The sequence below is a fragment of the Ornithodoros turicata genome, chromosome 7 (assembly GCF_037126465.1).
Source record: "Ornithodoros turicata isolate Travis chromosome 7, ASM3712646v1, whole genome shotgun sequence".
Lineage (NCBI taxonomy): Eukaryota > Metazoa > Arthropoda > Arachnida > Ixodida > Argasidae > Ornithodoros > Ornithodoros turicata.
This window is the reverse complement of record NC_088207.1, coordinates 37,612,075-37,626,678: the sequence shown is the minus strand read 5'-3', so window position 1 is coordinate 37,626,678 and position 14,604 is coordinate 37,612,075. Positions and strand designations below refer to the sequence as shown.

Below are 14,604 nucleotides of genomic sequence, written 5' to 3'. Positions count from 1 at the left end.
TCAATAGCATTTTGCAAACCAAATGTGTATCATTTCAGAATTTACTGCCCACTAGAGAGAGAGAGAAAAAAGTACAGCAAGCAAGTTTTTGGCCATTTTACCGGAAACAGCCACTTTAATGCAGAGCAGACTTGAGTTTTTCCATGATCGTACCCCATTTCGTGATTGGGATAACCAGAACTTTCCGAATTTGCATCATCTCTTTGTCCTCGTCTTCCCACTTCCCAGAGATGGCTGTGTCAGACTCTGCTTTTACACTGTATTCGAACTGCAGCTCTGTTTCCTCTTCGAAGAGTTCCTCTTCGGCGTTCGCAAACATAGCTCCTTCTTCGTTCTCCGATGCTTTGTACTGTTTACAAATGAGGATAAGTTTCTCAAAATCGAATTTTCTCCCGTTGGCCTTAGCTCTTTCCACATCACTCGTGAGAGATTCGTACAAGGGCAGGGATATTCGCGGTGGGATATTGACGAACCTTTCACTCAGAATCAATCCAACATGTTCCTTGCCAGTGAAGTACTCATCAAATTTAGGCAACAAACCACTTGCAAACTCGCGACAGTTGTCCCGTAGCATCTTGATGATCTGACCAACACACTCGCGTTCCTTGAGCTCTGTGAGGTTCACGACACTAAGGACGCCAAACACGTCGTCCTCAGAGTCGTCGTCCATGGATTCATCGTCTTCCATGTCGTCGCACTGCTTAATCACGCTGGACACATAATTCTGCTCCAAAATGAGGTTGGTGAGATCAGAGAGGTTGACATGTGCTTTGAGGAAGAGTTGTTGAAGTAACTGCTTAATTCCATGAAAATCAGCGTCGTCCGGTGTTCGTGCTTCGAAGTCGACGTTAACTTCTGTGTCCACGAACGCATCACCATCAGAGTCGCTGTGAGACCTGTCAGAATCTTCACTTTCTTCTTCCTTGGGAATGTGCTTGCGCCTTTTGGACATCGCCATTTTTAAACGTACGTTGCCAGACGGCGGCGGCAGCTTGCCTTGCGAGCTTGCGAGTGCGAGGGTTGCGAGGCTTTGCGACCTCCGCGACATGCCTATTGCTCAGAAACCCAAAACATGTTGCGTAAATAAGGTTTTAGTTGTTTTAAAATATTACATAAGAAATAGTCTTAAACAAATAGGATACTTGCAGAATGTCACGTATCTTTTTTTAATTTTTATCAACCAAATGTAACCTGGGCTTATTCAAGATAAACCATGCTCAACACAACGGGTAAAGATGGCGGAAAGCAATGATTTGTCAGCGTCCCAAACGGAACAACTTTTACAGTTTCAGGTATGTTTGTCGTTTGACAAGTACGTAAAATGAGCAGCAATCAATGGTTAGGTGCCTTACATTTCTCAAGCAGTCATTTGCACGCGATTCAAAAATTTACTCTTGCTTGTCATTCGCCTATCCACATTTACGTGAATACTAGGGTGTCACTGGAATGCAATTGTATTGCTAATTATACTGCCTTGCATGAGTGCAACAGCTGGTCCGACTTTGTATAGCAAATCTATCGGAAGAGCAATACTCTGATGTTCTAATTTTATCGTGTGATTTATACCTACTGAGCCACCCTGGTCCATGAGGTGTCGTGTGTGACTTTGCTCCGAATTACAAGTTTTTGTTTTCAAATAACTGGATGAATTTGCATTGCAGGATCTCACGGGAATAGACGATTGGGACAGATGCAAGGAAATATTAACGAGACATAACTGGAACTTGGAGGTAGGTCGCATCAAGTCTGTGTTTGGGCATTTTTCTTTACTTTACAGGCTTTCACACGGGGCCACACCTGTTCTTTCACCTAATCACGAAACTCCCACGCAGGTCGCTGCATTAGATACATTAAACATCCGAGAAGTCTCTCCATCAGCCTTCAGGTCGGTTTCAAACAGGCCGGCACCTGTTGTCGTAGACCATGCGGACCAAAGGTTTGTCCATTTTTGCTGTGTGTTTTCTCCGACTCATTTGCGACAGTAGTGGTAACCTAACGGAATCCAACCACACCGGACGTTGCAGGTAGCGTGAGGTGAAGCCGAAGAATTCCAAGCGAATTTTGAGTCGGTGGTGTTCTCAACACTGCTGTAGTCAACTTAAGAAGGAAAAGCAATCTAGTCCGTCAGCTCTCAAAATATTATTGCGCTGCAGTAGGATGGCTGAACCAACGCCACTTAGATACAGAAGGCCTGCTGATAGCCTCCTCTCCCACCTTCGCTACGTGGGCATATCAAGTCGGAATTTGTCTGCTACTGCTGCGATTCCCCGTTCTGCGAATTCAAGAACTCTCAGATCATTGCACCTAACCTTGAACCTGCAGACAAAATGTGCAACACACTTTTGAGAAAGATATGGGACTGTTTTGTGCTTTATTTTAAAGTTTTCCCCATTTAGTACGTGAAGACATTCAATCACTACTCGCAGACGACAGCAGTTTGTCTCCATGGTTACGACTGCTGAAAGCACGTTCGTGGTTGGCTACAGTCATTGAAAACATGATCCTGATTGGCTGACACTTAGTTGTTACATGGCGTTGACGAGTGAGCAGGCTTTCTCTACCTAGGTGGTGTTTGCTAGACACACACTCCGTCCTCCGCCAGATAATGTAATCCACCATGCTCACTCTGCTTCCATATTGTCTGTTAAGACTGGCCGCATGATACTACGTGAGCCCCTGTACTACATGATAGAATTTGGCAGCAAAAATGTTGACTGGCTTTAATATCGGATGTTGATTCTGTTTGATACTTCTCTCACAAATTTTTAAACAATCATATAATCCAACAAAACATCAATTAATTTGGAATAGTGATAATGGTGCTGTTTTTAAGGACCTCTGTTCCTTTTTTTTTTCCAGGTTATTCTATTCTGTTCAAAGCTGGAGGCCTACTGGAATTTTCGGATGGGGCAGATTCATCATTACTGCTCCTTTTTCATTACTGTACAACTCTTTTGTCAACATCATCAAATTCGCATGTAAGCACAAATTAGATCTTCCAGATGAGTGTATTCAGATGCGGTTAAACAATTGGAAGTTGTGATGTCATATCTGTGCTCATCCCTTGTTGTCCAAGCAGCAAACGCAACAAATGACGTGCCCTTCCATATCGCTCTCATAAATTGCGTGGGATATTGCTTTTACACATTTACGTAGTGGAAGCGCATTATTCTCTAATAATTGCTTGCACTTTCCACATTTCCAATTCGTTTACATATCAGGGTTGCGGAGTTTCCACTCCGGGGTTGGAATGATTCCGGAATCATTCCAGATTTATCAGAGCCCGGAATGGAATTGGAATGGAATGGCGGAAACTGTCCTAGGAATGGAATGGAATGGAGTTAGGCATTTTTTTCACAGGCGGAATGGAATTGGAATGTAATGGTCTGGGTGCCACACGGTCAAGGACGATAGTTTGGTTTGGTTTTAAGAACACATAAAATTGAGATTTTGGCTTCACTAGTGTGAGGCCCGCAACCCCACATCACTTGCATTAGTTACTTTAGTGAAAATTCCTGCGATGACGATGCCAATGAAGAGGAGAAGGACGAAATAACCTTGTCTTTGTGCTTTTTCTGTGCTGGGTAATGTCAATCTCCTCTATACCACTGCTGGCCTAACTAGTGCGGTTACCGGTCCTAATTCTTTTATTGGTGGAATTAAAGGAATGGAATGGGGTTGCCAAGCCATTCCAGGAGTGGGAATTGAAAGGAATGGAATTATCACAAATTGTCATTCCTCGGAATGGAATTTGAATGGATTAGGTGATCCCATTCCGCAACCCTGTTACATATACACGTAATCAAATACTTTATTCGTGGAATATATAAATAATTACCTGCACGTACACATTGTTCATGGAATGTTGCTTTCCCTATTGTGAGCTCATTCCTGCATTTATAGCCACACATTCTGTTTTCAGGGAGCCTCATACGCCCCGACCCAAGACGAGGTGAGACTCACGTCGCTTATTTATTTGAAGTTTCATTTTGAAATGATATGCCATGCAGTTTGTCAGCACTAGTTATGCTGGTAGCTCGAGAGTAATCCCACTGACTCGCTGTACGATTGCTCGAACTGAAACAGGTTTATGATATTGACTTGTGTACAGCTTAACGCGTCATAGAAGTTGTACCCGAAGTCCACCTGTGTTCACAGTTAAGCAAAATATTTCCAATATCAATGTTCTTCATGGTAGACGATTCCCTGGAAGGAACCAGTACTTATTGTGCAGGTGCACCACAGTAAAATTTTTGTTCTACTTTTCTTGTAGTCGTCACAGATCCTTTGGCAGACGTGATGAACTTTATAGGACACTATGAGAGCAGGTACAGCCGCAGCCATCCTGTCTTTTATCAAGGTACATACAGCCAGGTGAGCTGCCTGTGTTTCGGAATTTGTGCATAAAACTTGGCGTATGATGCTCGCAACATTCGTTATATTTGTAATGTTTCGAATTTTGCTCATAAAACACCATGTAGATTGCGTGCAGTATCTGTATGTTCTGTTCCTACAAGGTGCTTAATGATGCCAAGCGCGAACTGAGATTCCTTATGATCTACCTGCACGGTGATGACCATCAGGATACAGACAAATTTTGCAGGTACGTTTTTCAACCCATGTTGCTCTGGGCGAAACACAAAATAGCCTCAGGAGCGATTCACGCGATGCAATTTTTGTGCTGCAGCATGGTCCCTGCAACAGTTGTGTGCAACCGAAGTTGCACCAAATATGTCCCTTTCACACGGCGAGCAATGCTGAATGTTGTAGTGGACACAGAGCTCACGAGATGGCGGGAGAAAACGTCACTGTCATCATCTCCATCCAATCGCACTGCGACTTCCATGATTTCCACTGATTAGTGATCATTTGACTGTCCCGCGTACTGTCGCTCCAACAACTGACACATGGAAGTTTCGTCACGGAAATTGTGCATAGCAGCCAGTCGTTCTGATTGGACGTGCTTCTAAGGAGGAGCCACGTGATTGACAGCTTGCACCTAGAGTTGCAGGCAGAGCCGTTCCAACGAGAGTGGGGGGAGAGGACACCGAACGGCAGGCCCTGGCAGGTTGGTTGGACAGTATAAAGCGAGAATGAAGAGAATTTTGATTTACAATCTGCAGTGCAGATAAGGGTTTTCTTTTCTTTGTTTATGGTAGGGGTGTGCGAATCCAAATATTTTAAGTCGAATCGAATATCAAATGGAATGGGGGGAAAAATACCGAATCGAATATCGAATATTCGTGCAAAATTTACAATATGTGACTTTCGCACTAAAAGTTTCCATTTTGTGGCCCATGGCTTTAGTGTAATTTTTCGGGCATTAATTGTCACAAGAGAGACATGCAATTCTTCTGCTAAAAGCCCCTACTCTTTAATTTTACATGAGAGTGCTTCCTGCTTTCCAGGTGAGCCTATACTTACTGGAGTGGTTACCTTCATTTCAAAATTTTATGTCATGCAGTAGCACGTTACACGGATGAGGCTGTAATTGCTTCAGACAACCACAGGCCATTTGTGAAACAAACGAATTTGCATCCTACCTCAGCTTTGCGATGAACACCCTTTAGTTTCTTTGCACTCGCCCTAGGAAGTTGCACTACTGAAATTTTAGACGTAAAGGACATCTTTAAGACACCCTTCTTGTTCGTGGGCTGTAGTCATTATTCAAGAGTCCTAACATTTTAAAGGCAACCTCACAGACATCAAATCAAGGTCCCTCGTTGGCACCACTTAACTGCATGTGGGAGGGGTGCCACCCCTTCCACAGATGATGTCTACACAACTAGCTTTGGATAACGTTATCTCAAACTAAACACCATCCCGCCTATGTTGGTCCTGCAGCAAGGGCAATTTCGTAAAGCAGGCTCCACCTCATGCATGGAAGCATTAGGTGAAGCCCACTTTCGGGTTGTGTCGTTCATATTCGTGGAATAGACGAATATTCGAAAATTCGAATGTTGGATATTCGATTCGCGAATCGAATAGTTCGAGCGTTTGATATTCGATTCGAATTCGAGAACTCAAATATTCGCACACCCCTAGTTTATAGTGCTTCTGACGGCAGTGAGGGAGGGTGGGGGGCACTTCACGGTTACCCTGCCCCGGGTGCAAACTCTCCTCGGAACGTCTCTGGTTGCAGGAGAAATCACTCGTGGAGCGATGGGTGTGTACCTCCTGCAACCTGGGTTGTGCAACCAGTTTGCTGTTCACTCTGTGCAACTTTGTGGCGTAACTAAAGTTGCATGGTGTGAATCAACCCTTAAACATTGATTTCGTGGTTGCTTTTGTTGTTTGCGTTAAACGTACAACCTTCCAGTTGTGCTGGGCGGTGGCCACTTTCTCCTGGGTAGGTAGAATTCTAGGTTCCATGCTCCTCACAGTTGGCATGCATCACAAAATAGTGTGCCGTTATACTCCTTCCTGCATTGCACCATGAGTGTATTTGAACTAATGAAGCATTGAGTACAGAACATACCTGCTCCCAGTAGCCTATGAGACCTGCAAACACCAACCCCTTTAGGGACTCTTTAATCTGAGAGGTGGAAAGGGAGGAATGTGAGTCCCGCTGTACTGTGTAGTGAATTATATTGATAAAAGAAAGTGTACAAATTTGACATTTTCTGGTGATTGCAGATAACTAATCTAATTATCTGATCCTAATTAATCCAATTATCTAATCTAAGTATTTAACTGTATATTATTATTACTATTATTAGTGTGCCTATTATTAATTACTGAGGTGGCAGTATCACTTTACTCTGTGCTACTTTCCTGGCACCGTCCTACCATTGAGCAGGATGTGGAAGCAGGCACTTAAATGTGAAAGCAATTTTTGTGTATCTATTGGTATTTTGCAGGAATGTACTTTCTAATCCTGAGTTGATAGACTTTGTCAACACCAACATGTTCTTTTGGGCATGCTCAGTCAACTACCCAGAAGGCTACAGAGGTAAGAGAAGCTTCATGCCATAGTTTCTGTGCGTAATTTTGTATTATGTGTGCTGAACTCAACATCATGGAAGGTGTTCAGTATGTGGTCTTACCTTTCTTGCGCATAACACACTTTGGCGGTATAAGTTACGATGGTTAGAGGTCTGTATGTAATTAGAGGTCTGTATGGCGCAGGTATGTAATTCCTGACCCGCACCCGCAGACATAGTCTCCCAATCCGCACGAGTTTTGGTGGAGCTACCCACACTACAGGGGCGTGCAGCCGAGTTGCACAAGTTAGAGTAACTGCAGCGCTGAGAAAAACACGAAAGCGTTTGTGAACATTTAATTGCACTTTACATGTGGTACATCAAAAGCATGATATTAATTGTTGAAAGAACAGTCATCAAATTATCATAAAATGCACTGGAAGTGCAGTCTTGTGCGCGTTCATTTCGCGAAAGAGCATGAACGCGGGTATTGCACAGGTACCTGCACCGGCAACGCCGGTGCACCCGCGCTTTACACGCACCTCCATCAAGTCGCATTTGCTACCCACAAATCTGAGCTTAGTGCAGGTGTCCGCAGGTACACCCGCAACAGCGCAGACCTCTAACGTTGGTAGGGCTCCACAGAGGGATGACATTTTCCCCAGCAATCATGTGTAAAAGTTTTACATAAAATGTGTCTTTCTTTTCCCCCTTAGGAGTCATTTACTATTTGGGACTGTAGTGGTGGGCTTAACAACATTATTAAGGCCCTCGGCTTTCTGCTGCGGCAAATTCAAAATTCTGCGGCACTGACTTGCAGTGATGGCCAGTAGTTAACTACATGTAGTTATACTAGTTAAACCACCTGATCATGGTTAAAAAGTAGTTATCAACTACTTGCAGAAATGTAGTGGCAACTACTAGTTAAACTACTATTTCGAATAGTTAACTACAGTAGTTAGGTTACTGCAGGTGCCAACTACTTCCAATTTTGCCGCATGCTTTACGGCACGATTGTGCTTCCGACTTTTACCTTGAGCTACTTGTTTTATGAGAATGGAAGTGCAGAGCAATTTTGCCGTGCACGTGTACTAAATCTTCAGTTTTAATGCTTGTCTAGGGAAGCGTCATTTGCTGTGAAATAATTCTGCAACTTAGTTTATCGCATAGCCACAGAAAGAATCCCGCCGCAAGCTTTGCATTTGACGATCGTAGCGGCATGCGTAATACATTGGTTACCGACCTGGTGTGCACGTAACCGCATAGGATGGCTACGTGATCGATCATCGTGGCTAAGCGAAAATATTTTACGGTTCACAGTGGAGCAGTGGGCACCCACTACAATATTTGTGTGTGGCGCATTGATCTGTGACGAAGGAGCCTGAGTGTAAATCTCGTACATGGTCCGTCGTATGTTGTACGTACCTTTATAGCGGAAGCTTTCACTCCATGTTACTTTATAAACTCTCTTTGTGTAATATTGATCCCAAGGTTTTAATGTGGATAGAGCAATTTTTAACTAACCGTGTTCAGTCTACCACTGCTAATGCTGCTCGAGTTCTGATCGGTCCAGCGTACGCTAGGGCATCCCTCAGGGCAGTGTTCTTGGACCACTTTTATTTTTAACCTACATAAACGACCTCCCGTGTCATTTGTCTTCTTCAGTTAGGTTGTATGCAGATGACTGCGTCATTTACAAAAAAATAGTGGATTCCGTTGACCAGGTCGCTTTGCAGGCATACCTTGACAATCTTCAAGTCTGGTGCAATACCTGGTTGATGCTGCTTAATCACTCAAAGTGCATGCATGTCTGTTTTTCCCGAAAACGCTCCCCACAGCGTCACTTGTACCAGATTGGCGACATCGCCCTCAGCACAGGTTTTGGATAATACAAGTACCTTGGAGTACATTTTACAAGCAACCTAAACTGGAAATTTCATGTCCATCACATAGCATCCGGAGCAAATAGGGCCCTTGGTTATCTTAAGTGCCATCTAAGGTCGGCACCTAGTAACGTCGAATGAATGGCTTACGAGGCATTTGTAAGACCGAAATTAGAGTTTGCAGCAGCTGTCTTGAGCCCCTATCAGTCGACTCTTATCACCGAGCTGGAGGCTATCCAAAGTAGAGCCGTCAGGTTCATAACATCAAATTACTCACGATTCACAAGTGCCACCGCTCTCAAAAAAGATAATGGTATCCAAACATTGGAAATCCGGAGGAAAATAGCCCGGCTGTGTCTCTTACATAATCTTTATTATTCTCCATATTTCGAAATTGACTTGAGTTTGCTTCCCCCGCCTCATCGACTTGCGCGTATTCATCATGCATGTTATATTACCTGCCCAAGGGCTCGAACCACTACATTTATTAAATCATCCCGCTGTTAAAAATCTCTCTGGCCATCTCAGAATGGAACATATTACCATCTTCCATAGTCGCAATTAAAGATGCAGCACTTTTTAAGGCTGCTTTGTCTGATTTCTTTATTTAATTAACGCTTATATTATATCTTTATGTTATCTGTGTAAAATTGTTCTATTGTTGCTGTTCATTTTGGATGCATCAGTTGTACCCCCCTTATGTAATGCCCCTTCTGGCCCTTAAGGTAAATAAATAAATAAATAGAAAATATTTCCGCAGCAAGCTCTTTCGTCAGCACATAATATACAAGAGACAGGCAATGGATTTTACGACAGTATGTGAATTAAGCGACGTAGGCACAAGAGTATATTTTAAATATCAATATCACACCTTGTGATTCATATTTAGGTGTCCAAGAACACTACAAGGGATTGGTGTTGATGGACAACAATAAGTAGTTATAGATGTAGTTAAAATAAATTGCAGTAGTTAAAAAAGTAGTTTTAACTACTCCCCTGAAAAGTAGTTGAACTACTAGTTAAACTACTCCATTGCAAAGTAGTTAGTAGTTATAGTTTAACTACTGTAGAAGTAGTTAGTGGCCATCACTGCTGACTTGTAAATTTCACGATTTTCCACGGCAAGCAGTCAAAGGCTGCTTGAAATGGGACGCACTTTATTTTCTTGGATAATGTGGGCACAAAAAATATTTTATAAAATTTCAGATTCAAAGCAGTGTTGTGGCTCAGCATTACATACATGATATCTTGTGTTCTCCTCTGATGCAGTCTGTCACCTGCAATCATTTTATACCTGCTGAAAGGTCTTTCAGCATCTGCAGAGTTTATAGGGCCTTCATAGGAAGCAGCCTACAATACATTCCCTTGGGAAGTTACATCTTTAGGACACCCCTTTTTGTTTCTGGGCTGTAGGCAATATTTAAGAGTCTTAACTTTTTGAAGGCAGCCTCCCAAATCAAAATCCTCCACTGCCACCGCTAAACTGCACGCGGGAGGGACGCCGTCCCTTCTGCAGGCGAAGTATACACAATAAACTTGGCCTAATGTTAAACTACAATCTGTCTGTGTTTGTCCTGCATCATGGACAGTTTTGTAAAGCAGGCTTCAGTTTTGTAGAGCAGGCTTCACCTCACGCAGGGAAGCGTCAGGTGAAGCCCACTTTCGGGAGCTGTCGTTCATATTCGGCGAATAGTCGAATATCCGGAAACCCGAATATTGGGTATTTGATTCGCGAATGGAAAACTTCGAGTGATTGATATTCGATTCGAATTCGAGTACTCGAATATTCGCACACCCCTAAAAATAAGGGATTCTGTGAAATTCTGTACAAAAGAAGGATTCTGCGATTAATTCGGAATTACGCGGCATTTCACGGAATCGCGCAATCGCGGAAAACTGAGGGTCTTGAACATTACATGGTACTGGAAGTCGTACTGTCCGTTATTGTATCATTGACATTTCATATATCAGCAACCGTAATATGTAGTAGCATTGTGTCTGTGTCTGACATGATCTGTACGATGTTTCTTCATGTATGACTGGTACTTGGCAGCCTTATTTCTGCCTGTATACGTTATTGTTTTGCATACCTATTGCAACCGCCTTCTTTTATCTCAGTAACCACAGTTAATCACAGTGAATGCTTTGTGGTTGCATCATTTCATTTTCATGTGCAGTGTCTCAAGCGCTACGGGAAAACACTTATCCATTTCTGGCAGTGATAGTGCTGCGAGAGAACCGCATGACAGTTGTAGGCCGTTTGGAGGGTTATATGGAAGCTGGCACAGTCATACACAGACTGCAGCAGATCATGGCGGACAATGAAGCGGCCATCATCACAGCACGCCTGGATAGGTATACTGCTTCAGTCACCCTATTTCTAGGTTTATCCGAAAGAGTGCCAAGCCTCCTCCCATGCCTTCTCACTGCCTTGGCACTTCATTAATTTCAGTTAACATGGCATGTGGGCATCAGTTATGTGTTTCACATATAGTTTAAGATGAAAGATAAAACACCTGTATCTGAAGGCCCTTACGAAGGATTACCTTGTGAGAAGCACACACCAGCAAGCCTCACCACAGGTGCAGATTAAGTGCATCCACTGTTTGCGGCTTTGTCCTTTTGCGCTCAGTCATGAATGGCAAGTTTCATACAGCATCTACCAAAAGCATTTTTGGAAGTGAATTGTGATTGACATGATTGAATTAAAGTTTAGAGTGGAAATGTGAGTGAAGTCAGACTACACCCAAGAGAGTTAAGGGCTCTGCTATGATTCCTTCTTAAAACCCAGTGTCTAGCCATACAATGTTTTGCTGTGTGCCTCCGCATAAACATACAAGTTCCAAACTGTTCCAGGGTGTTAGAAAGTTGTGCTTTCACTAAGGACAGAGTTGCTGCTAATTAAAGTGATGCGTTCTCTCCTTGGCAGGGATGAAAGGTCTTTAGCGCAAACACTTCGACAACAACAAGATGAGGCATATCAAGAATCTCTACGAGCTGATCAAGAGAAAGAGAGACGGCGTCTCGAGGAAATGCACAGGAGAGAAGAAGAGGCCAGGAGACAAGAGGAAACCCAACTGGCAGAGCAGAGACGGAAAGAGGTACACATCGCTGGAAATGAAAGTTCATCTCCCTCTCTCTTGTGTGCATCACAGGGATGCCCTACACCAGCTTTTTTCGTATATAGTTACCTTCAAATGGTCATGCAGTGCTTCTTATGCAACATGGCAGCTTTTTCCTCGGAAGTACTATAAGTACATCGCAGTGGCTGAGTGAGACTTAGCACCAGTCTCATTATCACGTCTTTGGAAGTGGTCAATAATACCGGGCCTTACTTGCAAACCTGTGCGTTTTACTGCGAGAATGTTGTGTAAACTAATAGCTGATGTCAAATGAGGTTACAGAACTAGGTACTGAATCACCACTCTAGTTGTCTATATATGGTCGTGTGTGTTGACGTTTGCTGGTGGGTGACCAGGAACTATCCAGAATGTATTGCGTTTGCTTGGCTCCACTAAATCAGTAGGCATTCGTTACATTACATGCAGCAATTATGCAAGGAGTGTGTTCTTTTACAGGAATTACAACGGATGAAGTTGGAGCTGATAGACCAGATACCGGAGGAGCCACCGGATTCTGATCCCCTTTCGATCCATCTCGTGATTAAGCTGCCTACAGGGATGAGGCTAGAGCGGAGGTTTCATCGTACACAGTCACTCAAGGTGACTACTAGCTTAGTTCTCTCCATGAGCAGAGATTCATTTTGGTTTTTACCTCTCATATAATTTGGCCGATGTCTTTTTAGACGTTTGCCTCAGTGGATACTCAGTTAGCTGCGAACAAATTCTCTAGTAATATCTAGTGTTTCAGTAGAATAATCATACGGGAAAACACTTATTATTTATGGCAATTGACGTCAGAAAAAAGTGAGCAAATTTATCCTGAAACATATACAAACACTTCCAATGCAGGAGAGAAATTTGTTGGGAGTGTTTTGTGGAAAATTATTTGTGGTTTATTCTCTGAGATGACTGCAAATGCTGAGATTTGAGTTCTGGTAGTCAAACACAGTAGTCATCTGCTGCTTATTACAAAGAAAATCTGAATTTTTTGCTGCCTTATACCCCTGACACACGGGCACGTTTGAACTCCTTTCCAGTAGGGGTCCTTCACAGCTGCGAAGGGCACCTTCGCGAAAGGAGTTCATGTCAGTGATACACGGCAAGAGCGAACTCTTTTCTGTGTTTCGTTTGAAAAATATATCCAAGGATGTCGCGCAAGATATTTCCATTAGAACCAGCCTGCACGTACGATGTAGTAACAGTAAACATAGCAATACGACCAATGAATTGAAAATACGTACCGCAGCTGCAGTATCTGCATGCAGACTTCGAATACTTGAAAAATGAAAACACGGTCTAGCCTTCGTTCGAGAGTATGGTAAGTCATATTGCCCTTTGTTCAAGTCTACGCGATACGCCTTTACAGATGAAAAGGAGATCGCCGATCTCAGCTTTCCAAAAGGACTGCTTCGTAAAAGGAGATTCGCCCTTGCCGTGTGTCAGGGGTATTAAAGTGATCCACAAGCATGAAAACTAAATGGTGGAATGGCATTATCTTTTTCAGTATTTATATTTTTATGTGTTCTGCCACACGGATGCCCCAGATAGTTTTGAGATCATCACCAACTTCCCACGACGAACGCTTCCCTGCGAACCAACGCAGGACTGCCCGGAGCCGCCCACCTTTGCAGAGCTGGGGCTAGGAAAGACAGAAACACTCTTTGTGCATGACTTGGATGCATGAGTATCATTGGTGCAGACAGCTATTCTGGGATCATCGAAATGCAACACAGGCTTCCGTCATCACCTTTGCTTCCTTTGTCATTTGCTTTGCCATGTGAATATGGTCTTGGGTCCGCTCTACATAATTGACATTTGCTCCTGACAAGGTTGTAGAAAATGGAAAGGTTTCTTTTTTTTTTTTTTCAATCATTTTTGTGGCATACCATTTGTATGACAGCATATCTCTGCATTTTTGACAAGAGATCTAGACTTTTTGTGTCATTTTTTTTTCAGTTCCAATATTTTTGTGGCTAATGTGAATCTTTTGTACAAGCGGCAGTGCTCACTTCAGAGACAAAGCTTCTGTGTAACAACTGCAGAACTCTTCTTCTGCAATGTTTTAGAAAAATTTCAGATTCAGGGTGGGAATGTAATGTACAAAAGTCATTGCTGAAGAGGGTACGTAGTGTGCCTGCTGGAGAAAATACAACTGTGTGCATGCATTTGGTTATTACACTCGCACACCAAAACCGCATTACGTATATGCCTTGAGAACCTTGCTGAAAGTCAAACGAATATGCATTGGAGCAAAACTGGTTATTTAACCATTGGTTCCTCATAATGTATGTGATACATGAGTGAAATAATGAGAGCAATCATTTCCTTTTGCAGAAAAGTGTATCCTAAAAATGTACTACTGGTAAGACAGCCTAATGTAATTTTGAGTGTTCTTTTTTTTTTTTTTTTAATATAACGCAATTTTGAACCTTGTCAAGCTCTGAAACTGGTGGGACCTACCGGTGATCACTATAAACTTGTGCAGTACAAACTCCCTTGCACGGAGTATGTTTGCACCTTGTACAAATGTTTGAGCATCGTTCTTGGCCTTTGAAGAAATACAAGAGTTTTACAGTACACGCTCGAGCCTCCTTCATGCATGCCAGCAGCATTGGAGAGTTGATAAAGGTGTCCATTGATCGTTACTCCAAGGTTGTGCTGAAGACTAGGGATCTA

At 43.0% G+C, this 14,604-nt stretch overlaps 2 protein-coding genes across 2 annotated transcripts; one reads left to right on the top strand and one right to left on the bottom strand.

The window, feature by feature from the left end:
- Positions 1–81: 81 nt before the first annotated feature.
- LOC135400989 (BRCA2 and CDKN1A-interacting protein-like) lies at positions 82–1,019 on the bottom strand. The gene has a single exon (XM_064633067.1). The coding sequence runs from the start codon at positions 956–958 to the stop codon at positions 116–118; it is 843 nt and encodes a 280-aa protein (XP_064489137.1). The 5' UTR covers positions 959–1,019; the 3' UTR covers positions 82–115.
- Positions 1,020–1,193: 174 nt separating this feature from the next.
- Positions 1,194–14,505, top strand: LOC135400988 (FAS-associated factor 2-like). The gene is made up of 12 exons (XM_064633066.1): positions 1,194–1,292; positions 1,662–1,730; positions 1,833–1,936; positions 2,860–2,978; positions 3,923–3,952; positions 4,274–4,374; positions 4,518–4,603; positions 6,861–6,952; positions 10,984–11,161; positions 11,736–11,907; positions 12,385–12,528; positions 13,433–14,505. Exons 1-12 carry the CDS (start codon positions 1,236–1,238, stop codon positions 13,610–13,612), a joined length of 1,332 nt encoding a protein of 443 aa, XP_064489136.1. The 5' UTR covers positions 1,194–1,235; the 3' UTR covers positions 13,613–14,505.
- The last annotated feature ends 99 nt before the right edge of the window (positions 14,506–14,604 follow it).